Source organism: Ambystoma mexicanum, chromosome 13 (assembly GCF_040938575.1).
Source record: "Ambystoma mexicanum isolate Mex_15411 chromosome 13, UKY_AmexF1_1, whole genome shotgun sequence".
In the NCBI taxonomy this organism is placed as follows: Eukaryota; Metazoa; Chordata; class Amphibia; order Caudata; family Ambystomatidae; genus Ambystoma; species Ambystoma mexicanum.
Genome location: NC_090938.1, coordinates 493,443,056 through 493,470,399, shown reverse-complemented (window position 1 = coordinate 493,470,399; position 27,344 = coordinate 493,443,056). Strand labels below are relative to the sequence as shown.

Genomic DNA, 27,344 nt, shown 5'->3' with positions numbered 1-27,344 from the left:
TCTTACTAGTCCAGTGACATTGAGAACACGCAAGTGCATGGGAGAGGAGGAGGGGAAAAGTGCATGGAAGGGGGAGAAGTGGAAAGTGAGAAGCAGAGGAGAAACAGATAAATAACAATAAATAAATAAATAAATAATAAAGGCATCATGCCAGAGATCCTTCAGGGGCACTGCAGGAAGTTTGGCATGCCTTGGCGCAACCTGTTTGCCACCCACTGACAGAGACACACAGACCTGGCGTGAAGGGCAGGAGATTCAACTTTGGCATGCTTTCTCCATAGAGACAAATAAACAATGACTAATCTTCTCTCAATTCTAAGTATCTAAGTATTTATCAATAAACAGAAACATAGCGTTGCTAAAAAATATAGACCAACTTTCCCTTGCACTCATTCAAATCTCATTTAAAGGGTGTAGGACTCTCATATATGTGCCATGTAAGGCATCCTAAAGACCATCATGTTACTGTTCACTCACATGTCCATAGGTCTCCCTCGAGAATCGACTACATTATGATTTTTCTTGATCTGCCGAAAGCAACAATATCCACCGACGTTGGAGTCAAAGCTATATCCGCCCTTACACAAATAATTGTCATGGTACAATTGGGGGCTAGAAGCAATAAACAAATGAAAGGCAGATTGGACGATTAGCTTGTAAGAGACTTGGGAGGATAGCTCAGGGGCAATGTGCTCGTCTTGGAAGCAAGGCGACGCAGAGCACCACAGGTTTGATCGCTCAGTCCGCTCTTAGAAACCGCTGGGTATTAAGCGCATTATAAATAACCAATCATCATGGGGCCTCAATACGAGTTTGGCTGTAAATTGGCAGTAAATCTACCGATTTACCGTCAAATTCCTTTAACCTTGCCACCACTCAGTCCCGTGGATTTACCATGAGATTATGAGTGCCCGCAATGTGTGGTTAGTCCCACTTATGGATTACACAGATTTACCGGCAGCAGTAGCTCGACGATATTTGATGATAAATTGGGAAATCTACCTCCAGCTCCTTGCTGGAGGTAAATCTCCCACCTTACCACCAAACTCCTAGTAAAGCAATGTAGCAATGCAGTAGTAAAGTGGCAGTAACGGAATTAGCACCACCTTTTACCAATCTGCTGTACTCATCATGAGGCTACTGGTTTCCAGGCCTACCATACTTGACAAGATTGCTATTTCAGAAGCAATACTGGTTCGGTGGAAGACTACAGGGCGGTGAAGTCTGTCTTAAGGGGTACAATCAATTGTCAGTCAGTAACAAGAGGCCGTGGTTTCTTACAGAAGTAAAACTCAAAAAAGACCTGCAACTACCTCAACCATCTAATCCCATAGAAGGATGGCTAGCATACATGGCCAGTTGATAGTTCATCTAATGGACTAAGCTGAATCTAGCTTACTACATATTAAAGGAGCTTCACTGAGAATAGTAATAAGAGGGGGGTCATTTTAGCACGTCAGCTTTAAAGCGAGACATAAGAAAGCCTTCATATATACAATCAAATCTGACAAGGGAGTAGTTGCGGTCTACAGAGAAGAAGGAATTCAAGACCATTCACACCTATTCTCAGATGTTTAGAAAGTGGAAAGTGAATTTAAAGGCAAAGTTGCAGGATCGTTTCTTAGGAGTGGAGTTACCTATGCTCACAGAATCAAATTGAGAGATGTGGGATTCCCGATCTCGGAAGAATACGCCCTAACTTCGACCAAACAATTTATTACATCCCACCTAGTGAAGCATTTCAGTTCCATTAGGGATAATATAGCTCACTTAATGGGGGAAGCCCACACTTCCTTAAAGCCTAAGCAGGAATGGACCGAATGCAAGCTTTACACAAAAATATTGGCCAACTGTTTGCAACTGATTCTTTCTACACCGGTAGGCCCAGTCCAGTCTCGGTTTGTCCTCAACCGAAATAAGTTCCACAACATCAGACATATTGTGTGCAATTGATAAGGCCCCGCTCTCCTGTTCATTCAATCTTACTGGTAAGAGATACAGAAAAATCATGAAATCGAGTGGACTGCACCTTTCTTAGCAAGGTGCATAGAGCTTCTTTTCTTCTTTGGTGGTATTACCAGTGGTAATACTGTCGAACTAGTTTACCGCTACCGCTTGCAGTAATGATGTGGTAACTGGACAGGTCCACAAGATTTAGTCATACGGATCCCTCAATTATGTCCCATTTTGTTATCCCATAGAACTCCGCTGGAGACAAGTGGGGTTACATTTTTGTGGAGGTATTTACCTCTGCATAAAAGCAGGCAGTTTTTATAACGTTTTGGCAACAATACAAAACCATGGCAGAGTGATGAAGCCAGCAATAGGGACACAATTTCATGTTCCCTCCCCCTTCTGTGTAAGTATGTGTACTTGCACACCGTTATCTCCAACATTGCCTCTGAGTGCAGATGCTGTCCAGTGTTTTTCTTTATTTTCAGAAAACCTCAGAGTGAGATCAAAGAGCAAAAGAGAATAGCGAGCGAGAGAACCAGCATCAGCTCTACTTGCTCCAAATGGCGAAGAGAAACGGAGAAGAGCTTCCACAGCCCCACAGAGAGAGAGCCATGCAAAGCAGTGGCCCTGCTCAAGAGAGAGGCACCACCGGTGCAGCCGTGCACATGCGCAACAAAGACACCTGCGTCCTAAATCCAGCTGACTCTGCAGCACGCTTCCACCATCAAATAAAGACTCCTTAGACCATCAGGGGAAGAGAGGGAGCCAAGCAGTAGGACCAGACCCCAAACTTAACAACATGGAAACGACACAGAAAATTGAACTGGAAAGTTGAACTTGCTATGCTGCTATGGTAACAGGTGAAACACTTCATACAAATGCTTGTCAGTTTCTTTCTTGCCATTTCAAGCAGCAACAGGCAGCAAAAGTCTATATGGACAGCCCGCAGGATTAGGCCCAGATGCCTACGGGCCGGGTTGCGCTATATAAATAAACAAAATAAAAATACTGCCCACCAGAGCCTCCAGGTAGAATACTTCCGTTGGCAGATTGCTCAGATAAGTAGGAAGAGAGAGGGCTGCCAGGCTGAGCAGCAGAGAATACTCATGGCCGAAAGGAACACTGTGCGCCACCATATGACATCAGTGCACGCTGCGCTCCAGCAGCCGCAACAGAGCTCCAAAATAGAGACTATTACAACCTTGCCGCTGTTCAGCTTTTTGAAAACCTAAACCCCCCCCTTCCACCCCAAATACTTACCATGCACTTAGCTGCAACACGGCCACACGACACAAAAGGGAACACTCCCAAATGCAAGCTGCTATACAAACCTGCACTGCAAAAGGGGTGGTGTAGACCCCATGGTATGTATTCTGGGTCTTGTAAGACCACCTGGATGAGCAAGTCAGGGTGAGACTGGCTAGGAGACAACGTCTAATAGGAGAAGGAGGGGGTAGCAAGAGCCACAGGAATCTGGAAGGTGTGGGTTGTTCGGGTGAGGTCAGAGGAGGTGGCAGACCAGGAGACCTGAAGGAGGAAAGACAGTGAACTGGAGTGTGTAGGCATTTTGGAAAGAAGGTGAGGTATTGGTTTGTGAGAGCAAGTGATACTGTGTTGTGAGTGTATGCGTAGGGTTGGTAACAGTATTAGAGGGAGTGTAGCGAGTGAGCAGAGAGGAGAGAGTAGTTGTGGAGTGGAGGGGGCAGTAGTAGTTGAGTGGAGAGTGGAGTATAGTTGGGGAGTGAAGAGTGGTAGGCGAGAGACAGTAGGAAAGAGAAACATCGGAGGATGGCGTTAGAGTGTAGAAACAGAGAGAGAGAGACATCAGAGGGAGAGAAAGAGGAAGTAACAGGAGAGAAGGTGGAGTGGAATGGGCATGAGACAAAGGAGCTAGAGTGGGGCTTCAGTGTCTGGAAGGCATAACCTTAACCCCCTTTATAACATTCCTCGGCGGCAGTGTAGGTCCAGCCTAGGAAGTCTCAGAGGGAGGTTAGACAGATACAGCGATTGCTTTTAGGCCTTCACTGACAGAGAGGCAAAATTTAGATAGTAGCAGTTAAGAAGCTCTGGATACTAACCTGTGGAGTATGGACACCTGGGTTAGGGTGGATACTGCATCTTCTAGACGAGAGTCTGAGGGAGGGCTCTTACAGCCCTTCCAAGAATTGTTTATCAAAACCTTTCAACCATCTCTGGGAGTTGGTGTGTTCTTAAGGCTATCTGTGACTACCCATAAAAACAAGTCTCAAAGAGAAACTTTATGCCTTCTCTGTCACTGACGGGTGGGACTGTACAGTATTTCAAAGAGGTTCACCTAGTTAAAGCGGTTATCAGCTGTAAGGGTGCAGAAGTAAGGCTCGGACACAATTGCAGCATGTTTTTGGGTATATACATTTATTAATGAAAAAAAGGTTGGAAAATGTCTCTTTATCCCTAAAGCTAAGCAAGGTTTCCCTGTGTCAAAAGAAACTGGTGGAATTGTCAGGTAGTCCAAAACTAAAAGGTCACTGTTGTGTCCTGAAACATACTTCTATCCCTGTCACTATTAATATATTAATCTAAAGCAACTGTGCAAGGAGGATCTCTTCTCAAAGTAAAAAGTGTGTTTTGTGTTTTCAACCAACAGAAAGGTTCCAGTCTCTCTGGTAACCGAAAGGTGATGCAAAAGTGCAAATGTTGGGGTTGTGCTCCTTTCCCCAAGACTTCTCCTTATCTTATGCCGATTCTTTGAGGGCTTCAGAGCCCCTTTTATCCCTTTCCAATAAAGTGTCACTTGGCAATTCACAAGGGATTTAGTCTTCTCCTCACGCTTCGTTATCCTACCAATTTAGCACAGTTCGCTACAAAGTGTAGAATTCCTTCTGTCAGTTCCAAGATTCTTATTTCTTAAATTCTCAACCTCTAATGCGGGTGCAAGTCCCAGACTCGCAATATCTTACATGGCTTGGTTCACTCTCCTGCCAAGCCAGTGTTCCTTCACAGACTGTCTCTTTCTCTCACAGGGTCCCAGGCCCTCTTAATCTTCGTCAGTTCAAACTTTGGTTTCTCCATTGGGTGTGGGTCCCGGACTTGCAGTGTTGCATTGTATCTGCTTGCTACACTTGCTTGACAAGTATAAAACTCTTCCTCATTGATCTCAGGGTCCCAGACTTCTGTGGGCACCCAGTTGGTTCCCTGGACCTCCAGCACCTCCCAGGCATCCTGAGTACCTGTTTCCTTCCTTCTTGCAGGTATCAGCGGTTCCCGGGCAGCTGTGTCCCTTAGCGAGGCTCCAGTAGCCTTCGGGTATCTAGCAGGGTCTGCAGCAGCTCTGCAGTCTTCCGAAACTTGCCAGCTGCGTGTTCTCTCTCTCTCTCCTGCCTGGGACGCTATGAGGATTCACTCTGTAGCAACCCGAGTAGTCCTCTCATGCGGGACCACCTTCAGATTCACTCTTTCTTCCAGTTCCTGCTATCCATCCGGCTCATGTCAGCTGCTTCCTTCATGGCTACCGCTGGTCCTCCTCAGAGGACCGCTCTCTCTTCTCCGCATCCCAGCTGAGCCGCTTTCAAACTCCTGCGTGAGATTGCTTTCCTGCTTCGGGCCGATCACTTGCGTTGAGAAGCTAGACCGCTCACTCTGTTTCTCCAGCGTGATCCTGTTCATCATCTTCTTCACAGTACTAGCTTTAAGAGTAAATGCATGATCATTTGTAACATCTAATCTTTAAGTCTTGTTATTTTATTTAGTTATTTATTGGTCACTTGTTAGGTGCTTATACAATTAGCATCAACTGTTTCAAAGCGCCCACAGGGAAACAGGGTGGGGACAGGGGAAGGTAGACAATACAATTACAAATAAATTGATTTATTTTTTCATTTTTTTCAAAAGATAACACTTTTTTTTGTAAAGAACATAAACAATAATAACAATAAATGAAAGAGCATACAAAAAGTGTACATAAATTTGTGCAATATAAATGCGCTCATTTGCTGATTTGTTAATTGTTGCAGGTCTGACGAACTCACCTATTAAGGTACATTTCTGTATACACTTTTTGTATGCTCTTTCATTTATTGTTATTTTGTATGTTCTTTACAACAACAAAAAAATTATCTAATGAAAAAATGAAAAAAAGAATCCCTTAGTTGGAAAATATTGTTCTTTGTGATGGCATTCAGATTTTTAATGGGACATCTGTTAGGATACACACAATAGTGAAAGGTCCAATTATAAATGTTTCTAATCTTATTATCCAACAGTGTGGTTACCATTTGTTCTCGCTCTTTTGTACATGTCCTGTACCTGGCACTACAGGTGCTGTATGTTCAAGGTAGGAGCCATGCACCCACTTCTTGGTTATGCAAACCTTGTCACCAGCTCTGTCAACCAGCAACCCCACTCTGTGCCCTCACCCGCTGCACCGAGCAGTTTCACACACGGGTGCTCTATATTATTCTTGCTATAGTGAAACAGAAGTATTGTGGCTTATTATCTCGGGTTGTAGGGTCACAGCTGCCAAGGGATCCAGGGAGGCAACCCTTAGCCACCTCACTCCTTGCTACTCCAACGTCCTTTTCAGGCAGTGGGAAACAGTGATGGATTTTCATTGGCATCTGGAACACACTACCTCTCAGACCGCACTCCAGAGGTAGAGTGGAAGCGCCCATGGCCAGGTCGTGTGTGCCACCAGCTAACTCTGCCTCTCTGCACTGACCATCCCCATTGGGCCTGCTTCCACCTTCACCAGGCACTCCCCTTAGCAGCCTGTCAAGATGTGGCAGCCGTCTGGGGGCAAAAAATATAGAAAATAAGCTAGAATGGATTTCCCTCAGAGAACAATATTTGTATCTTTTTTGTTTGATTGTGTAGTACTAAATCAGAAGCATCAAGGTGTATGAATGTATTTTATGTATAGGATAAACATAGGGCAAACCCAGCTAGAAGCAATGGAACACTGTACAATAAATGGCTGAGAATATACATTGAGAAGGACAGTGAGAGCAGGAATGGGTGGAGTCAGAGGGACAATTGCCCTCAGTGGGACAAGTGACAAGGTGTTGCTTGAAGAGCAGGGTCTCCAGTTCATTCCTGGAGTGCACGAGAGATGGGGCCAGTCTTGCATGCGTTGGTATGTTATTCCATAGTCCAGGTGTGCAGCAGGAGAAGGCCTATTTTCTGGGGATTATTCCTATTTAGGAGACTTTTCATCTCTGTGCTTCAGTCAGGGGCCTGTGCATACAGAGACCCCGATATGTTCTTTATTATCTTTATCAAAATAGCACTATCCATGGAGCACAGGGCTTTTGGTAAATCAAAAAGAATGTTGGGGACGTTTTGAATGCTCCCTCAACACTGGAGTCTTAAATGATCATTCATGCACTATTAACATAAAACTCATATTTTGTGATACTTACCCTTCAAGGGTTTATCTTGTATGACAGAAGCTCTGTTGCCAATATAAGAGGGCACACCCCCACCACTGGGTCATGATAGTATGGAGTAGTATGGGTAACAGCACATGTGGAGTAGAGATAGTGAGACAGGAACGCCTGTGTCGACCCCTACTTTTACTTCTAAAGAAGATAAAAGGAATACTCCTTATTCCACTAAATGGCAGAATATACATAGTATGTTTGTTTATTGAATTTCTAAAGTGCTTTAAACCAAAGCCTTGTTCATATTTAATGAAGTGGTACAAAAGAAGAAATTATGACAATATAATACACTACTGAAAGAGTGAACGAGAAATGTTCATGTTAATGTCTACTTAGTAAGATCTTCGGTAGATGTGCGGACTCAAGAACGATTCCGTTGTCTTGGAACACGGCAAACGTAATTCCAATCTACAAAAAGGGTGACAAGAATGATCCAGCGAATTACCGCCCCATCGCCCGCTTAGACCCAATAGGCAAAGTATTTGGTTCTCTACTCCTTCGTCACTTCACAACCTGGGCCTCTAACGCTGCTTGCCAAGATCACTTCCAAACAGGATAAAAAAAGACTTTGGGCACAGATGCTAACATTCTCATCTTGAGTACTCTCAAAAGTAAGGTCCTAGAAGGCGGGCCCAGTCTGTTCGTAATTTTTGTGGACCTCTCTCAGGCCTTTGATCGAGTCGATAGAACCAAGACTATGGTCGAAACTGTCTCGTTGAAAGTGCCCTAATAACATCTTGGAGCCAATAAGAGTCTTATACTCTAACACCTCGATGCAAGTTTGCATAAACCAACAGGGGTCTCTTTTGGCGAAGATTACAACAGCCAGAGGAGTTAAGCAGTGCTGCTCTCTGGCTCCAGTCTTGTTTTGGACCTATCTATGAGATCTTCAAGAAGCGGAAAAACTAATACGTTCATTCCCTCAAAAAATCAGTGGTGAGCAGATCAAGCACGTACTCTACGCTGATGACCTAATCCTCGCAGATTTTACACCAATAGGTTTGCAGCGTCAATTGAACAATTTACAGCAATACATGGTGGAAAATAACCTGGACATCAACGTTGGCAAAACTAAAATGATGATATTCGAAAAAACAACTACGAAAAAGCAAAGATGAGACTTTGTTTGGATTCATCCATAGTTGATAGAGTAAGTGACTTTAGATACGTAGGGATAACACTGGACAACACGAGGAAAGAAAAAGCCATGCAAAATGCCCTCTATGAAAAAACAAAAAAGCTTACTGCCCAAGGAAAGCAGTAGACATTAAATATAGCCACTTCTCGACTATCCCGGTCCGGGACTTCTACAAAAAAAAGGTGGTTCCGGGTCTCACTTGTGGTATGGATCCAATGCCAAATTTCCCCACAGACATTTGGCCGAAATTCGAAGCAACATTTTGGAGAACTGTGTTAGGTCTTCCAAAATCTACTTCGCTAGCACTGATTAGACGCGAACTCAGCCTTACCTCATTAAAAACTACAGTAACCTGTCGTCACCTTATGCTTTACAGGAAATGTAGACTACCGGAGACTTCATATGTCTACAAATTAATAAACCAGGAAATGTCAAGTGCTACATGTACCATGCTGACCAGATGGAAGACTGAGAACTTGGCTCTCTTAGTAGACGCAGAAAGCTCTGAGGAAGAACTAATAAACAACCCGACAAAAGTCATAAAAAAGATAAAAGAACTGGACTGGATATCAACACTCGACATCCCCAGTAAAAACAAACTCACTAAGCATCTACCTCAGACCTTTAAAAAACTGGACGTCTTGCAATATTACATCAAACTGTTTCCTAACAGGCGGGCTCAGAATTCCTTCATGAGAAACAGACTTAACCTGCTTAAAACGAAAGAAATATTGGCAATTAGAGGCCTAACAACTACAAACATTTGCCGTTTCTGCAACGATCCTGCAATTCAAGAAACAATTCACCATCTGCTTCTGAGATGCCCAGCAACTCGAAGCATCCGAACCAAATACCTGCCTAGTTCCCTATTGAACTATTGTCTCAGAGACCTCTGTTGGCAAAAACTGATCGGTGGGGACAAAACATCATGGCTACTGGCGACGATCAACATTATGCAACACATAGTGAAAGAGTTGTTTCCGTTTAACACCTGTGACGCTGTAGTTTAAAGATGAACTGATGAGTGCAACTACTACAGACCAAAGCCTTTGAAAATATTTCTTATTGAACTCCTAATTGATTCAAGATCGCTAAAATTGAAGGAATGAATGAATTGAAATTATTTTTTATCTTCTGCTTCTCTTTTTGTAAAAATCTATTTTTAGATTATAAACAAATTGTACATTTAAAAAAAAAATGTTAATGTTAAAGGATATTTGTACCGCGCACTATCACCACCGGAGTTGTCCTCTGGCGCTCAGGCGGTTCTGAAAGAAAGGATGAGGGGTTGTGAGTTAGTGGGAATAAGCTGGAGAAGTGAAAGAGAGCAGTGATGTGCTGTTGGCGGCCTCAGCCCAGTGGGTCAGTTGGCTGTGCTTGAGGTGTTTTACGGTCGGTAGTCCTCGTGTGCTGTTGTGCGAGTCTATGTGTGGTTTGTTTTGTTGTTGCATTGTAGTAAAGTTTGCGCGGATTGCTGTGTTGTAGGCTTGTGGTTGTGTTTGGTTAGAGTTTGAGAGGTATATGCAGAGGGGTGAAATTGTTAGTGGATTGGTTAGTTGGTGTTGCTGTCTGGAACTGAGGTGTTAAATTTCTGCATTCTCTCCTCGAGGGGTGCAGGAGCGTCTCTGTCTCTCTATCCTGATTCTGGGTCATCCGATACTCATAGTCCATTTTAGTCCATTTTACACATGGCATCCCCTCACATTCACAACCTTGCCCAAGTTAGACCTCGGCCACCTACGTGACACCTGTCTGTATGTGGGGCAGGGAGGCGTTTGGGCGTCTCTTCAAATCTGGCCCACAGAGCATTCCCAGTCCATTCGGTGTGTGGCGGTGAATGGCCAAGGCTACCCCATCCATATGTGGCGGGTGGTTGGCATTCATCATTTTATTCAGTTGTTTATTCATGCTATCCCTCCTAGCCCCTTTGAAACGTGACACATGCCAGTGCTTGCAGTTACGTCCAGGGCCGGCCCCAGCCTTCATTCATAGCTCCATACGGTCAATGCCCATGCCAATGCCCATGACTTAGTTTAGGTGTGGCAAGTGCCCTCATTCACACAGCGTTGTACAGGTGTGCTGCCTGGTAGTAATAATGCACGGGTGGGTTTTTGGCTGGAGTTAGCTAGGGATGCTGCTTTCTATCCTCGTGGGTGTCGCCTGTGTCCTATTGGACTTAGCATGGTCTCTCTTGTTGTAGTGAGAGTTTCTATGGTCGGTTCTGGGTGTTGTCAGTGTCATCCTAAATGTATTCATCCTTTCTTCGTGTTTGCGTCTGGTTGTTTTGGTTTTTCAGTTTGGATCTGTCGTTTTGAAGAGCCAGGTTTTTAGAGGTTTTCTGAATTGTAGGTGGTCTTTGGTATTTCTTATTTCTTTCGGGATGTTGTTCCAGGTTTTTGTGGCTAAGTGGGAGAATGAGGTGCCCCCGAGTTTTTTCTTGAGGTAAGGTGTTTGTTCTAGGCAAATTTCATTGCTTGATCTGAGGAGTCTCGTTGCCTTGTAGATTGTAATTTTCTTTTAGAGGAATTCAGCTCCTTGTCCGCTGATTGCTCTGTGTGTTATGCACATTGTTTTGAAGGTGATGCAGTGTTTGACTGGGAGCCAGTGCAGTTTTCTTAGGGCCGGAGTGATGTGATCTTTTCTGGATAGTTTGAGGAGCAGTCTGGCTGCTGTATTTTGGATCTGTTGTAGTTTCTTCAGGAGGTATCCTGGTATTCCAAGATAGAGGCAGTTGCATAGTCGATTCTTGACATGATGAGGGCGACGATTGTGAGTGTTTTGTGGGCAAAGGAGAGGAAAGGTAGAATTCTATGAGGCAAGACAAAAGAGAACCATTTAGGATGAAATGTAAAGATGATCCAGAATAACTGTAAAAATGATGGCTCAGCAGATAAAAGAACATTAGCCAGACAAAAATTACAATATAATGAATACCATTAATACAAATGAGTATGCGGCTTGAAACAGATACAAGCACAAGAAAGACTAATAAGGGGTAAGTAATGTTTGTCTTAAATTGAACACCAGGAAAATTGAATTGTTAAATACCAAACATGATATGTATTATTAATTTGTAATGGTATCACTCTTAGAATGATGAAAGACTTAGCTGGCCTTACCTGAATTTAAATCTTTGAGTTACCTGTTTCTTGGTAGAGGCCAGCCTGTACCTTATCTGATTGTTGAAGGTTCAGGAGATACTGGTATGCTACAGACAAGACCAGGAATGAAAAAGGCATCCGGTAACTGAAGCATTTTTTATTTTTTGATCGAGTGAATTGTCTGTGGTCTGCTACTCTAACCCACAGAAAGACACCCCTAGATCATTGTCAGGGACTTTTGTCAGTTGTGGCGCCGTGCCATATCCTTCATACCTGTGCCATATCCTTCATACCTCTGGCAGCCCATGGGAAAGCCAGTGCTCACCTACGATCTAGGTACCCATCCCTTTCAGCGTTTTCCTGATGGGTGACTCAATGGTGTGATTCCAATGCAAAACAGGCCTTGTGTATTCCGTGTCTGTCCACGAGCAAATGGTGCAGGCCTTGTGTGGGTCAGCTTAGGAAAGGGCCTTTTGCACATTGTGCATAGCTTGAAGATGGGCTCCACTGGCATATGTAGTTCACTCTGTATTATGTATGCAACAGGCAGGCCAACAGTGCACAAACCAAGCAAAACCCACGGCATAACTGGTGAACAGGACTCTTGGCTGAAAAAAGTAGATTTAATGTTGCAAAAAAGGTATGAAGTCCACATTAGTTAGAAGAAAACATGAAAAGATCTGATTGTGGGGCCACGAGGCCCCAGGGCCGCTTTGTGCGCTTTATAAATGTAAAAATAAGCTTGTACTTTGTGATGAGAAAGTGTAAACCCACCTAGGCACTAGAGACCCCGTTCTGCATAGGCACTTTGGGCCACGCACAGCTGTTAGGACCGAGTGGGTGCCTCTTTTGATATGGTTTGGTGGGGCCCACTGGATTCCAGGTATCTCAAACATCACCCTTCAACAGTTCGGTGTTCCTTTCCCACTCACACACTGTCATGGCTTTTGAGGTAGCACTGGTTTTCATTAACCGAGCATCACATTTAAAAAAAAGATGCCGATATTCAAACACCAGGTGACCCCCTAAGTTACCCTGTTCTTTCAAAATTGGACATATGGGACTGGTTTGCCTCTCAATAGATAATCAGTGACCTCTCCTTGCACCTTAAGCATACACTGGTTTGCAGTGGCACTGGTCCTGCCCAGCCGTAAAAAATTACTGGCGCCTGACTTCCCAGTGCCACCTGGCTATTCCAAGTCCGGCGGCCGGGAAGTCAGGCGCCAGTAATTTTGTTAATCCTCATTCCCATAGAGACTCTACGGGAGTGGGGACACGGAAGCACTGGCGCCGTTCTTAACAGTGCCGGTGCTTCCGTGGCGGCTTTGACTGCCGTGACCGCTGAGCCCGGCAGGTCTGACACATCGGCTGCGGCAGGCAAACCCATAGTTTGCCAGTCCAGAAACAAGGCTGCCGGTGAGCTTACCGGCACCCTTATTTCCGGACTGGCAAACTTGTAATGAAGCGTGTCTTTTTTTAACCTGTCATTATAAAGCATTCCGATCTTTTCCTGCATGTTCTCCTCCATATAAACCTCCAACTGAACCCCTATCCAGACCTCATCGACGTACAGCAGACTAATATAGGAATTGCTGAACTAATAATAGCAATTGATAAACCAGGGGGTGGCATAGGGGAAAACATGCCCCCTAGCAGAATCCGTTAGGGAGTGGTGCTCAGGTGAGTTTGGGAGCTTCTGTTATCTATTCTACTCCTCCCACTTAATTTCTTCTTTAGGGAGTGGTGTTCAGGTGAGTTTGGGAGCTTCTGTTATCTATTCTACTCCTCCCACTTCATTTCTTCCTCCTCCATCCCCTCCCTCTCACAATTCCTTTTCCCTTTATTTCTTTATTTTATTTACCCACCAGGATACGACTCTATAACCTGGATCGTAATTGTTACTCTACGTAACTCATCTCCAAGCTAATTTTGGAATATGTTTAAATGTTTGTCCATTGATATTTTGTGTCTCTGTTTCTATTTCCATCGTAATATGTGTTTCACGTGTCTGGTGCTGAAAGCCCACGCGAAGGACGCAGAACTAAATTGAATATACTTCAATTGTCGAACCCCTTTGTTTCTAACAACAAGTCAGAGTATCAGGCAATTGGCCTGCTTAGCAAACCCCAATGAGACAATAAACCTGAACTGTTCCATACGTTCTGTTGTTTGCTGCGTTTCCTACTGATTCTTGCACGTGCCCCCAGCTATTTCCATACTTTGCACACAGCATGATAAACTATTCTAAGCCGTGAGCAAGACTCATGCATCTGAGCCATTCCCTAATGACACATCCTGTTTGTGACGTGCGCATTCATATTTAAACTATTACGAGTTGTGTCTCCAGTTAACCCTTTCCTGTTATTTCTTCCCCGGCAGAGTGTCCGAAGGGAGCAGATATTCTGGTAGTCCTGCTATCAGTGATGGGTGCCATTCTCCTAATAGGCCTGGCTGCCTTACTCATCTGGAAGCTGCTCATCACCATTCATGACCGGAGGGAGTTTGCCAAGTTTGAAGAAGAGAGATCGAAGGCCAAGTGGGATACGGTAAGGCAGGCAAGAAGCGATAACCCTTGGCTAGCTCAACGAGAAGTAACCAAACAGTAATCTTTGTATCCCTTCAACATAGCCCTGTAGAGGGCCAACCAAGCCGTTTAATGTTATTAAAATAGTACTAGAAATAGCATATTGTGCTAAGCTAATAATCAATGATGCAGCAGGTCGTTGTAGTTAGTAAAGGCCTCCAGGTCCAGTTAATAGACCCGCACAAAGCAAAGGTGACTTAAAAATTGTGATGGAAGTGTTTTTCAAAACCGACACTTGTGTGGGGTTCTGGAAAACCATCCTAGTGGACTTGCAATTGGCTTTTCACGTTTTGGTCTATCCAAACATTTTGGATAGCGTAGGCTGAGCAGTAAGACTTAGAGCTAGGAGATGAGGGACATGGGGGCAGGTACAGCTGATATCAAATAAAGTTGTCGTTGTCAAGCAATTGCATGTCCACACAGATGTATAAAAATACTGTTTAATAAGAAAAACAGATTTACATTAAAAGTAAGAAACTATCATTCACTAGGCAAAAACAGAATCTACATAAATACACACACAGTTGGTACCCAACACAAGGTGCTACTCGCCACTTAAGTGTACAAACAGTGATAATTAGTCATGCAAAAGCACAGGTAATACGACTAATACTAAAGCGGAAAGGAAAGCACAATAAAAATGGTTAAACAGTCCAAATCTTGCACAGTATAACGGTAAGATAATAGCAATAGTCCTATATGCCTTATAGGTCCTTCCTTACCTAACCACTACAGAAAGGAGAATTCCAAAGGAACCAGTTCAGGGGTAAGTACCTGCAAAGTGGGGAAAGGCAGCTACAAATCCTTGAAAGGAATAATTGGCCAAAGCCAATTGGTAAGTGTTGAGTTAATGTCACACTGACGTTAGTCTTAAAGGATTTTTCAAAAAGGGACAGTGCACCTCCCAATTCCTACTCATGCAAGGGTCTCCAGGCAGGAATCCTAGACCAGAACTCCACAGGCCATGGTCAGGTAAGGGTAGTTGTGGGGATAGGACTATGGGAACAGTGGGGCTTCACGAGTGGGATGCTATCTCAGCCCCCAAATTCTGATTCGAAGATAAACAACCTCCTGCTAAGTAGAGGCCACTGGGGACAACTACTCATGCTTGTGTGCTGTGTTTCTGACTACGTTGAGTGTTATTGTGCCCACCACCCTTCACTTTAATATATTTGTAATGGTTAATGCGCCTGCTGTAAATAGCAATTCTAAGCCGAGTACCCCACCATGTACCATATTTACATTAATTGTACAGTTTATTATATGTTTCTGCCTAAGAGATATACCATATAATTTCTTGCACTGGTGAAGTTTGTTAATCTCTCTGATGTGCATCAATCATAAAAGTTAATGTCTTTCAAGCAATGTTACAAAAATTCTTCACATAATTAATTGATCATTGAAATTGTAGAATTTAATTAATACGGTTTTTAATAGCATTTATAATGGTTCCTTGTGCCTACTGCCTACATGTATTTCACGCCTACTTGAGGGCAACATTAAACGGCACATTTCATATTTAGACAATGCATTGTTTCATAAAGCATAAGAGAAACATGTTTCCATCATATATGCTCTGGGAAAGTCTTAGAACACACTATTTGAACTTAATTGTCTCCCTGACTTGAAAATATTGGTAATCGCTCTTAATGAAATTCGTGTGGATTACAGAATGTTCTGTTCATTCCTTCAGTTATCCGACCCAATTGGGATTGTGTTCTGCAACTTCAGTGCATGGAGTCTCTACACAGAGATAAGGATTACCAATATTTTCAGGTCAGGGTGACAAATGAGTTGAAGTTTCACAAAGATAACACGAGAAAACTAGTGTGCTATAAGAATTACCCACTGCATATACAATGGAAAAACATTTCTTATGTTTTCTGAAACAATTAATTGTATAAATATGAAATGTGCCGTATAATATTGCACTGAAGAAGCTCTTTTGATGAACCACAGGAATCCGTCACTTCTCCTCAAGAGGGAGCTTTTCCCTGTGAGGCTAGGGAGGTGAGCCCGCTCTGCAACAGCCTCCTTAGTGGTAGAGGCAAGCAGGACCTCTCTGGGAGAGACTCCCCTTTGTGGACAAGGACTCCCATTGTTACGAGGAACTCCCTAAGAAAAACACCAAATATATATTTCCAACAACATCCAGTGAAGAAAGGTATGAAGAACATACCAAAATATGTTAATTTTCATCAAGAATCTGTGATTATTCCTTGGAATGAAAAACTATTTTGTACTGAGACAAGGAAAAATGTCTGGAGGAATACAGAGTGCAGAATAAACAGAGAGGAAGGATTGGGACATTGCACTGGGGAAGTCTCATGGCATTGCAATAAAACAAAGAGGTGGAGAATGGGAGGAGAGAGAGAGAACCCGTGAGTTACGAATTTGCTCATAGACATATGCTGAAGGAAAGCTGGATGTGCGGCGTCATATGCAAAGGTGAAACCGGAGTGAAACTTTAGATGCACGGCATCGGGAATGGGAAGAGAGGAGAGAAGCATAGGCATCCTCATCCCGAGCGAGAGCTAAGTGGTGGCATGAACGCAATCAAGCAGAGGTGGACCAGTGGGTCAGTGAATGGCTCTGATACCACTTCCTTTGATTCAACATGGAACGAACCGGCAAACGAGAGACCAGGGAGATCATATATGAAACCACAGGAGTAACAAGAGGCCCACCTGACAATTGGAAGAGAATGTCCCTGAACACGACAGGTTAAGAGAGAAAGCGGGAGACCCGGAGGGGGACTGAAGATCATTACTGGAATGCCCATACTCGTCCCAATCGAGATAAATTATTGACAATGAATGAAGAAAAAGAGAATCATTACAGGAACGCTCATACTCGTCACAGTCAAGATAAGATATTGGCATTGAATGAAGAGAAAGCGAATCATTGCTGGAACGCTCATACTCTTCCCAGTCAAGATAACGTATTGAGATTGAATGAAGTAAAAAAGAATCATTACTGGACGCTCATACTCGTCCCAGTCAAGACACAGCATTAACATGGAATGATAATCCTTACTGGAAGGTTTACACTCCAAGAGATCAAGGAGACAACACTGAGATATTACAGAATATGAAACACTGTGAAAGGGGAAAACCTGAGGAGCAGATTAAAGCAGAGAATAAGGGCCAAGCCCAAAGGGAAACCAACGACTGTGAAATAAACATTAAGAACCCAAGAAGCCAAGGGAAAAGTTGTAAGTGTTGGATAAAGTTACAATATGAAAGGGAAATGATCAATACAAATTAAATAAAGCAAGGAGAGAATAGGAAGGAATGAAAGAGTAATCAAGTGAAGGAGAAGGTTGAAAACCTGAAGAATCCAGAATCAGAACTGTATCACGTAATAAAAGTAGTTGCCAAGAACTACTTACGAATATGTCACTGAACTGAACCCGGTGTAGAACCATCTTACAAGAGAAGGGAGTGATTCACCTGGTTGTGGTTATAATAGTGGTAGGGTAGGTTAGTTTGGACAGTGCACTGATTCTGATTCGGACTCTCACAGATGACTGACTAGCACCCTAGTTAGTTCTGTTATGTAGGGGAAACCCTTAGTAGTGGGAGAGATAGGCATTTATTCCTTTGAGTTAATAAAATTCATCAGTGAGATAGAAAGTCAGAGTCTGTGCCCTTCTTCTGACTCACCACATCACCACACTCTTTAACAGTGAAACACATGCAGAAGGCACAAGGAACTATTGTAAGTACTACAATGTGTAAGACTTGTAAAGAAATCGACTTTTCTGATTGATACTCACACCTTTGGTGCAGTGGTAGGAGTCCAGGGGCTACGGCTGCTGTGGTTGGTTTTGGTGTCAGGTTGTGTGGGCCTACCAGTGGTTCCGATCTCTTGCAGGGTGACTGGTTCTAGTGACCCACCAGAAGGACAAGAATGATTGTGATTTAGTTTGGCACCTTCGACACCCATGCTGTTGGAGGATGGCAGGGCACTTCAGGTTTGGCTAGTTGCTTTGGTGATTCCACAGAAGGTCACACAGGCTCTTGGTCACAGGCAGTAGGACATACGCCCCAGGCATTTCTCTCTTCAGGGTGGATAAGCAGCTGACGACCAGGTTCGTGTCCCTGCATATATAGGGAGAATCTCAAGTCTCCAGGAACGGTGGTGTCCAAGAGCAGTGGTGCCCTCTGAGAATGGTTGAGGCACTTGAAGTTCCAGCAAGGCTTCTTAGACCCATGGAGAGCAGGGCGGCTGTGAAGGACTTCAGATTGGACAGGCCAATCAGTCTATGGAAGAAAAGCACCCATTGATGGTCTCCCCTTGTTGTTTGAATATGGTCCAGAGGTTCCCCAGTATTTGACCTTGGTAATGCTGGTCTTCAGGTTTCTTCATGGTGTCTTCACTCTTCAGACTCTAGGTACCTGTGATCGATGTCTAGAATGGCTGCAGACCCTCTCCTTATATCCTAAATTCGGGCTGGTGGCAAAACCAGCTCTCCAATGGTAAGGCTCTGCACCATTCAAAATGACTGGGGCTGTCCAATCATGGACAAACAACTGCCCAACAACAGACATCTCCTAGCTGGAATGAGGATTGGGACTAGACAGCCCCAATGCCCAGTTCCAATGCAGCACTGACCGTGAGTCCATGGCTAGATGGCATATAAGGCGATTTCCAGATTCAAAGATCAGAAAGACAACCAAGAGCAAGATGGCACAAAGAACAGTACGTGTACCATGCAGAGCAGCCATTTTGAGTAAGTGGTACTCAAAAAAGCATCATCCCAGTAAAACAGTGGTGCATGTTAGTGCACCCTCAAAGAAAATGAAAAGCAGTTTATTGCAACCAACCTCTTCTGCACACATCAAAAAGGGTAACAAAAGTGACCTAAAAGTAAAAGATAGGCCACCAGGGGGCACGCCCATGATTATAGTTTGAGCGTGTGTCTCCCGACCCAACGGGTCAAAAAGTGGATTGAGCCCCCACTTTGACCCCCCCCACCATTGGCAGAGGAATTGGGGTTAGGTGGTCGCTTATGACCTCTGCCACACGTCAATGAAAAACGGGGTGGATTGTGCCCTGGGGAGGCGAGTTATCTGAGGTGCGAATTCCCGCGGGAAAGTGAAAGTGTTTTCGCTGGCTCAGAGTTTCCGAGATGTCGGGCCGGAAGTCTGCTGCTGGGCCGTGGCATGGCCTTCCACGGGAGGGACCATGGAGTGACTGACCCGAGCTTCCCAAGCATGCTGCCCATGCACCCCCGCTTTCCCCCGCAGGCACAGAGACGTTGAGGGACGTTGTGGCAATCCCATCCAGTGCCGCCGTAGGAGGTTTGTCCCCCCTGGGCCCGGGAGGCACCCAGCAAGGAGGCTGGGGGACGGCTACACACCCCAGGGAGCAGATAAGGTTCCATGTGTTAATTTCCCGACAATAATATTGCCATCCAAATATATCGCCATATTTTTGCGCGATATTACGGCATGGAACCTGCAGGGGACACCCCTGCAACCCCATATATTTTAAAAGGGTGCATGGGACACCCCTGCAACCCCTGGTTCCATTAACCCCATAAATTATCCCCACCAATAATATCGCTTATGCCCTTACCCCACAACCATATATATGGCAATATTATTGGTCGGGCTACTATTACCTGATATCGCAGATAAGGGGCACCCAAGGGTATACAGACCCAAGAGGGCGCTGACTCCGGGCCTGTGGAGCCCCCAGGCACATCATTGCCCCGAGTGAGGGCTGTGAGAGCTTGGAGGTTGGTTGCTGGGTGTGGGCACCCTGGTTGGGAAGAGGGGCGTGTGCTAGCCTCACTGTGCCCATGCTACTCAGGACTTTGTCATTGTGGGAATAGCACCCAAGGAGTGCAGCGACAAAGTGTGGCCTGCCAGGCTCGGACCTGAGGCATGTGCCCGTCTTGGTGGAGGTTGCTTGGAAGAGGGCAGTGCATGACGACTGCACCCTGTCATTAGTGGTGGAATCAGGTAAGGGATTTTGGCTGACCTTCCGGACTACAGTGTTGCATCGGATGCCCCGGGACCAAGGTCCTAGAGACCGCTGAGGAAGGCAGCTAAGGGGGGATCAGGTGACATAGACCCCACCAGTGCAGGAGGAGGTGGTCCTGAAGGGGCAGGAGGGCGCACAGGCTGAATCCCTACAGGGGAGGAGAGGAGGTAGTCCCGCAGAGGAGGGGCTGGCCCTACTTACACAGAGGCCACCATGTTTGCACATGGACTGGAAATCCAAATTGGAGCGTTTTTAATTCTCGCATTACCCGGGTTTGTGAGGAGCTGTCCCAGGGGGGACCATGCAGGTGGGGGGTGAGGACCTGGTGTCCACAAAGAAAGACATTGCCTCGCTCCTGGGGGAGATACGTGAAATGAGGGCAGACATCAGAGGCAAGGTGGATGAAATAAACCTTAGAATTGACAAATTAGACAAGCGACTACAAGCTGTGGAAAACAACCAATCATCCCTGGAAACCCTGGAGACTCAGATGGACATGAGGATAGTGGAGCTGGAAAGGAGAGAGGGGGTAATCACTCTCAAAATGGATGATTTTGAGAATCGGGAACGGAGGAATAACCTGAGATATTTGGGATCCCGGAAAAAGAGGGGGAAACCGAGAGAGATCTGCAGAGAATCATACATGAGTCAGCGAAGGTCTTGTTCGGGGATGACACCATTGAAAAACCCAAAATTGATAGGGTCCACAATGCGAGCGGCTCTGGTAGGTGCCCGAGGTCAATCCTGGCCTGTTTCCATAATTACCCTGAAAAACAAAGATTTTCGAAAAAGCGAGGAAGACTAACTCAGTGTCACTGGGTAATGCTAAAATCACCATCTGTCAGGACCTGTCCTCATTCACATTGGCCAAACAACGCCTATGTTTGCCCCTCACAAAACAGCTGAATGAGAAGAGAGTGCCGTACAGGTTGGGCTTCCCCTTCTCCATCTCTTTTGGGGTTGATGGGCATAGCTACAAATTGATCACAGAGGACGACATTCATAGGGTGATGGGAGAGCTAATGGGGACGGAGGATTCCACATGTGAGGGAGGCTCCAGGACCCTGGACGATAGACAATGGCCTGTGAAAGGACTGAAGAGTTGCAGAGTCCCAGGATCGAGAAAATTCCGGAAGCTGAACACTTCCCATGCCGGAACCTCATGACTTGGGTGATGTTTCATATATGAGGGTGGCAATAGTTTGAGGCTGCATGTACCGGGGGTTACTGGCCCTGTGGGCGGGGCCTCCTGGGAGATAGGGAGAGCTGGGGGTCAGGGGGGTTGATAACTTCCTGAGTCTGCGTTGGGCTTGGGGTTATACTGAGAGTAGATGACAAATTCCGAGTTCCGAGTGGGACAGTTGGGGTGGGTGGTCGGGGGGTGGTGGGATCTTGTTGGGGTGTGTACTTGAACTTGAACTTTGGGGTCTCTTATTAATGTTGAAGTTGTTGAGAAATTGGTTGACGCAAGCCATTCGAGCGGGTCCTATTGCTGGTCCGGCGTTCGTCCAGAGATTCTAACTGGAGGGGGCGGCATGCCATGAGGGTGGTGGGTGGGAGGGGAAGAGGGGGAAGGGAGGTGAGTGGGGACAGGGGAAGGGCTGTTGGGGAAGGGGTTTGGAGGGAGTTGGGGAGCGATTGTCTCGAGTTTCTACATTGACCCGGGCAGAGAAAGTTCTGTATCAGGGGTGGTCTGTTCGGGTGCATCTATTCGCAGAAAAATGTGGACCTGAATAAAGGCTAAATTAAAGACTGTCTTCGAATTTGCACATTGAATGTAAAAGGGCTGAATTCGCCAACGAAAAGGTCCTTGGTCGCCAGGGAATTCAGGAGGATGGGGATGGATGTTCTCTTTCTCCATGAAACAAGATTACCGAGTAGTGAGGAGAGATGGATCCCATGTTGCCTTCTGGGGCATGTGTATTGGGGATTGGGGGAGGCGAGGAAAGGCGGGCAGGGTGTTCTAATACACAAGAGATTGAAAATGGAAGTGAAGAAAGTGTGGCGCTGCAAGGAAGGGAGGGCGAAAATGGTCTTGGGGCTCCTGAGGAGGATTTGGACTACACTGATGGAGCTTTATGCCACCAACCAGGGGCAGTTGCAGTTTCTTGAGCCCATTTTGGCAAGAGTTTTGAATGAGGGTGAGGGGCACCTGATTATGGGGGGGGTCTTAACATGTACACTGTAAGCGATATTCAATCAACACTACAGCTAAGTCAATGCCTAGTCTGGGATGCTGAGGAAAACCCTTATTGATGTATTTTTATATCCAGTTCAGTACTCTAGATGACAACCCTTGTATAACACCCCCCTCTTGTACTCCCCCTGACCCCACTGAGCCAAGAAGTAGGTTTGTTTTGCAAATTAAAAGGTTTATTTGAAAAATTAAACAATATATATATATCACACTTTTATAATAAATTAATATCTGATAGTACACTTAGACATATGATGTTGATCAACAATGGGTAATCTGGCACTAGCACACTTCTTTACAATCAATGAGGAGTTAGTATAGGATGGATAAAGTAGCAAAAATACTTTTATGGTTTCAAGGGAAAAGCAATGAGGAATAAAATGCAGTACAGAATTACTTGATATGATTTTAGCAAAAGATAAGATAATCACTTTTTCTCTGGCAATTCACCCCCCTCCCCTATGCAATGTAAGAAATGGAAGGAGATGGAAAGAGGAGCACACAGTTCTCAGGAATGCAATCAAATACAATACGAAATTCAGTTCCCCTCCAGCAAGCTTAGAGGAAACAGGTAGGAGTTTGAAACACAGGCCCAAAATGCTTTTAAATGTGATGGCAATGGATGGGAAAATGTGCCAACTGATTTTAATTCCCTCTAGAGATTCAGGGTGAGTGGGAGATGCGTGTTGGTATTAGTTCAGGCTCACTTTAGCAATGCTCTATGAGTTATTACCAAGTTGCAAACGGATTTTAACAAAAGAAAGAATGGAGCTGCTATTTCTACAGATGAAGAAATCGGGCCAAATAGCAAATCGCGGTAAATTTCGCGAGTGCGTGTCTCGCGATTATGGGAAAGCCCAAACACTTTTTCTCTGGCAATTCACCCCCCTCCCCTAAGCAATGTAAGAAATGGAAGGAGATGGAAAGAGGAGCACACAGTTCTCAGGAATGCAATCAAATACAATACGAAATTCAGTTCCCCTCCAGCAAGCTTAGAGGAAACAGGTAGGAGTTTGAAACACAGGCCCAAAATGCTTTTAAATGTGATGGCAATGGATGGGAAAATGTGCCAACTGATTTTAATTCCCTCTAGAGATTCAGGGTGAGTGGGAGATGCGTGTTGGTATTAGTTCAGGCTCACTTTAGCAATGCTCTATGAGTTATTACCAAGTTGCAAACGGATTTTAACAAAAGAAAGAATGGAGCTGCAGATGAAGAAATCGGGCCAAATAGCAAATCGCGGTAAATTTCGCGAGTGCGTATCTCGCGATTATGGGAAAGCCCAAACGGTTCCTGAGATACGGACGTTTAAATAAAGGTAGTTTTTCGGATTTAAAGTAAACTCAAAATGACAGGTGACAGCTTGCAGCTGCAGAATTGACAGGTGACAGTTGTGCAGCTTTAAAAATGACAGATGACACGATTTCTAGGAGGCAGTTCTACTTAGGTTAAAATAGTTTGGATTAGATTATTTTCACTAAGAGATTGGTTCTGCAGGTACTCACAATATAAATTGGAACTAGGCCTCGTCACAGATCTGGTCAACACGTCCGGCTGCGGTTCTGTCTGCTCGGCGGGTCAATCAGGCACCGGTTCTGCTCACAGCGATCTGGGTCAGCTCTGCTCTGCTGGTCTAGCCTCTCTGGATTCTGGATATAACACTGCTTTCTGGGTACTGCTACAGGTTCTTGCAAAAATTTGCGACAAAATTCAAACAGCTCGCCCGGCTGTTGAATAGTTTGGTTAGTTTTGAGGCCTGCTGAAGAGGATTCAGCTGGTGGATTTAGGCCTCTCTGCTACAAATCATGGAGTTAATTTCTGCTACAGGTTCTGGAGATTGATGGATTTGAAGTCTGGATCTCTGGATGTAAAGTCGTCGGTCAGCATGCTCCGCAGCAAATGGAATTGAATGTCTCTACCTGTCCCAGCAGTCTCTTTTTATGTGTTTTGGAAAATGGGTGTGTGCGTTGGTCATAACTAAACCTGCCCCTCTCACTTATCATTGGCCAATTCCTCCTCTCTCCCTTGATTGGGGGAAGGAAATGTGAGTCAGAGTGATGCTGTAGGTTTTATGGTCAGAGGAACCTCCCATTGTCAGATTGCACACAAATCTATTTCTGACCCAAATACATATTTATCTATGTACCATTTTTCTAATATTATAGGTCCAGTTAACATATTTTCTGTAGCACCAAACCATCTGATCCCTGTCTTTGTACGATGTCGTGTCCACTGATGACAGAATTCTCCCCTTTTCATCCAGATAACGACCTCTAAACCTTTCCAGATTTTACACAAATGTGCACCAGGGATATGGGTTACAGATGATAAAGTGTCAGATTTTTAACATGCATACATTTGGAGTGAGACCCTATTTTCTGCTAGCAACCCCCCAGAATACACCACAGGGTCCTAACGCCTCTCAAAATGTTCACAGAAAAATCACAAAAATAATGATATTACTTATATAATTCTGACAAGTCCGCACTATGAGTTATCTATCTTTTTAAAATTATGCCCTGGTCAAAAAGGGGTGTGGCTTCCCCATCACAGGGTGGAATAACTGGTTTATCCACTTCCCCCAAGCCAGCTTGTTCACAGAGGCACAGCTGCCCCCCAGTTTCTCCCAAGAGGAAGCTATTTTACGACGCCCCCAATATAACATTTACCTGAGTCCAGGACAGGCCTTTGTTCAACTCCCTGTAGTCCCCAGCTTCTCCACCCCTAATCTAATCAGAGAGGTGACAACTCCTTTTGGCAAGGGGAAGAGTGGCTGAGCAGGTTTCAACTCCTGTCGGGGGTAGTTGTCAGGCAGAATCCAGTTTCATTAAGCCAGGTTTCAGCTAAATGTCAAGTTTTGTTCCCAGTTTAAATCACTTACAATTTTTACATATACATTAAATAATTACTTCCTTCAAGTCATTTCAGAATATAGTTTTACATTGTATCCACCTCTTAGCAAGTCTTTCCTTGGTCTGGTTTTGTTTTATTTGTTCAGTTTTACACAAAAGTCTGGTGGTTTTAAAACACCGGCTTTCTGATAGTGGTGAGTACTGGTAATGCAACCATTTTTGGGATTAAGAAAATGAATTCCCCACAGTTCTGAGTTGCTTTTTTGGCAATCAGTATTGCCATTCCCAATGGTTTCAGGCTACTGTGTGTGTAGCCCAATGGTGGTTTTAGGCAGTGCCCTCCTGTGCTCACAACATAGGCAAAAATGGGCGGCAGCCTATTCTTCATGTTTTCCCTGTGCACTCTCTGGGGAGTTCTGGCCATCATGATGTTTTCCATGCCAGTACTGCACAGTTTTATGGTAGGGCTTGTATGCATGGGTAAAAACATCCCACAACACAAACCACCAATTGGATAGAAGATCCTTGGGTTCGGGAGTCACGGGGACCCCCTCGATGGGTGGTGGAGGAATACAAGCGTGTCTGGACTCTCATGGTTTGTATGATGTGTGGCGCTTCTTTCACCGCCAAGAGAAGGGATTAACTTTCTATTACCCTCCTCATGGGACATACACACGTAAAGACTCCCTCTGTGTTTCTAGGGACCTTATGCAGTGGGCCCAGGGTGCTGAGATCCAACCATGATATGGTTCTTTGGACCTGTTGTGGCAGTCCACAGCTGATTCCGGGACCACAATATGGCGATGCAATGTGTCCCTCTGGAAGGACCAGGTCTTTCTGGAAGAACTGGGGGGGGCTATAAGGGACTATTTTGCCTTGAACGACACAGTGGAGGTGGACTTATCAACTGTATGGGATTCAGGTAAGGCGAAATGCAGTGGCGTCCTGATTAGAGAGGGGGCACGGAGGAAAAGAGAGAGATCCTTGCAAGAGACCAGGTTACGTGGGGAGATAGGGGTCCTGGAGCAAGCAGATTGATGGATCTCGGGGGTGAATGGGCAAGGTGGCACACTGGAGACATCTGCGAGGGGAGTTGTTGAGACTTTTGTGAACTTTTCTGAAGACCTATATGAGGGGAAGGTCTGCCGTGAGGAGGCCGATTTAGGTGCTTGCTTGGAAGGAGTGACGACGCCGACACTGACTCCTGTGGAGACAGCAGGATTGGAGGCCCCTATGACGAGTGATGAGATCAGACTGGCTATACGTGGGTTGCAACTGGAGAAGGCTCCTGGTGACGATGGGTACACTGCTGGCTTTTATAAAATGTTTTTGAGTGCCCTGGTCTCCTACCTGGTTTAATTATTTAGTAACATTTTAGAAACTGGTAGGGCACCGAAGACCTTTGTCCGGGCCCTTATCTCAGTTATACACAAGGAGGGTAGAGACCCACGGTCCTGCGGATTGTACTGGCCGATTTCACTCCTGAACGTCGATGCAAAACCTTTTGCTTGTGTTCTGGCAACACGCCTCAATGTGTATATGCTCGACTAGTGCATTTGGATCAGGTGGGTTTAATAAGGGGTAGGCAAGGGAAAGATACGATGCGCAAATCCCTACACCTGATTGAGGAGGCCGAAAGGGGGCAACCCCACGCTTTTATCTGTCGATGTAGAAAAAGCTTTCGATAGAGTTGATTGGGACTTTTTGAAGACTATTCTTAATAGAATAGAATAGGGGATCGGTTTTTGCAGGGCATATTTGCCTTGTACTCTGAACCTACGGCCAGTGTGTCGCCAATGGGAACTTCTCACAGTGGTTTTAACTAGGGCAAGACACAAGACAGGGCAGTCCCCTATCACTGCTACTCTTCGCTCTCTCCATGGAACCTCTGGCTCTTACCTTGCGTGATGACCCCAGAGTAGACGGTATCTCAGTGGAAGGGGGTGGAACACAAATTGGGCCTATATGCCGACGATACGCTGCTTCATCTTAAGAGCCCGTCCTCCTCTGTAGCAGCAGCAGTTGAGATAATTGAACAATATGGGACTCTTTTAGGTTTCAAGATCAATATAGGAAAATCCATTCTGTTTCCCAGTTCGGTAGTG

General features: G+C 45.0%; 1 protein-coding gene across 1 annotated transcript in view; it reads left to right on the top strand.

Moving 5' to 3' along the window:
- ITGB3 (integrin subunit beta 3) overlaps positions 1-27,344 on the top strand; it is a 511,657-nt gene that overhangs the window by 464,060 nt on the left and 20,253 nt on the right. The window contains exon 14 of the mRNA XM_069634154.1: positions 13,992-14,158. Coding sequence (XP_069490255.1) covers positions 13,992-14,158 — 167 coding nt within the window. The remainder of the gene's footprint in view (positions 1-13,991; positions 14,159-27,344) is intronic.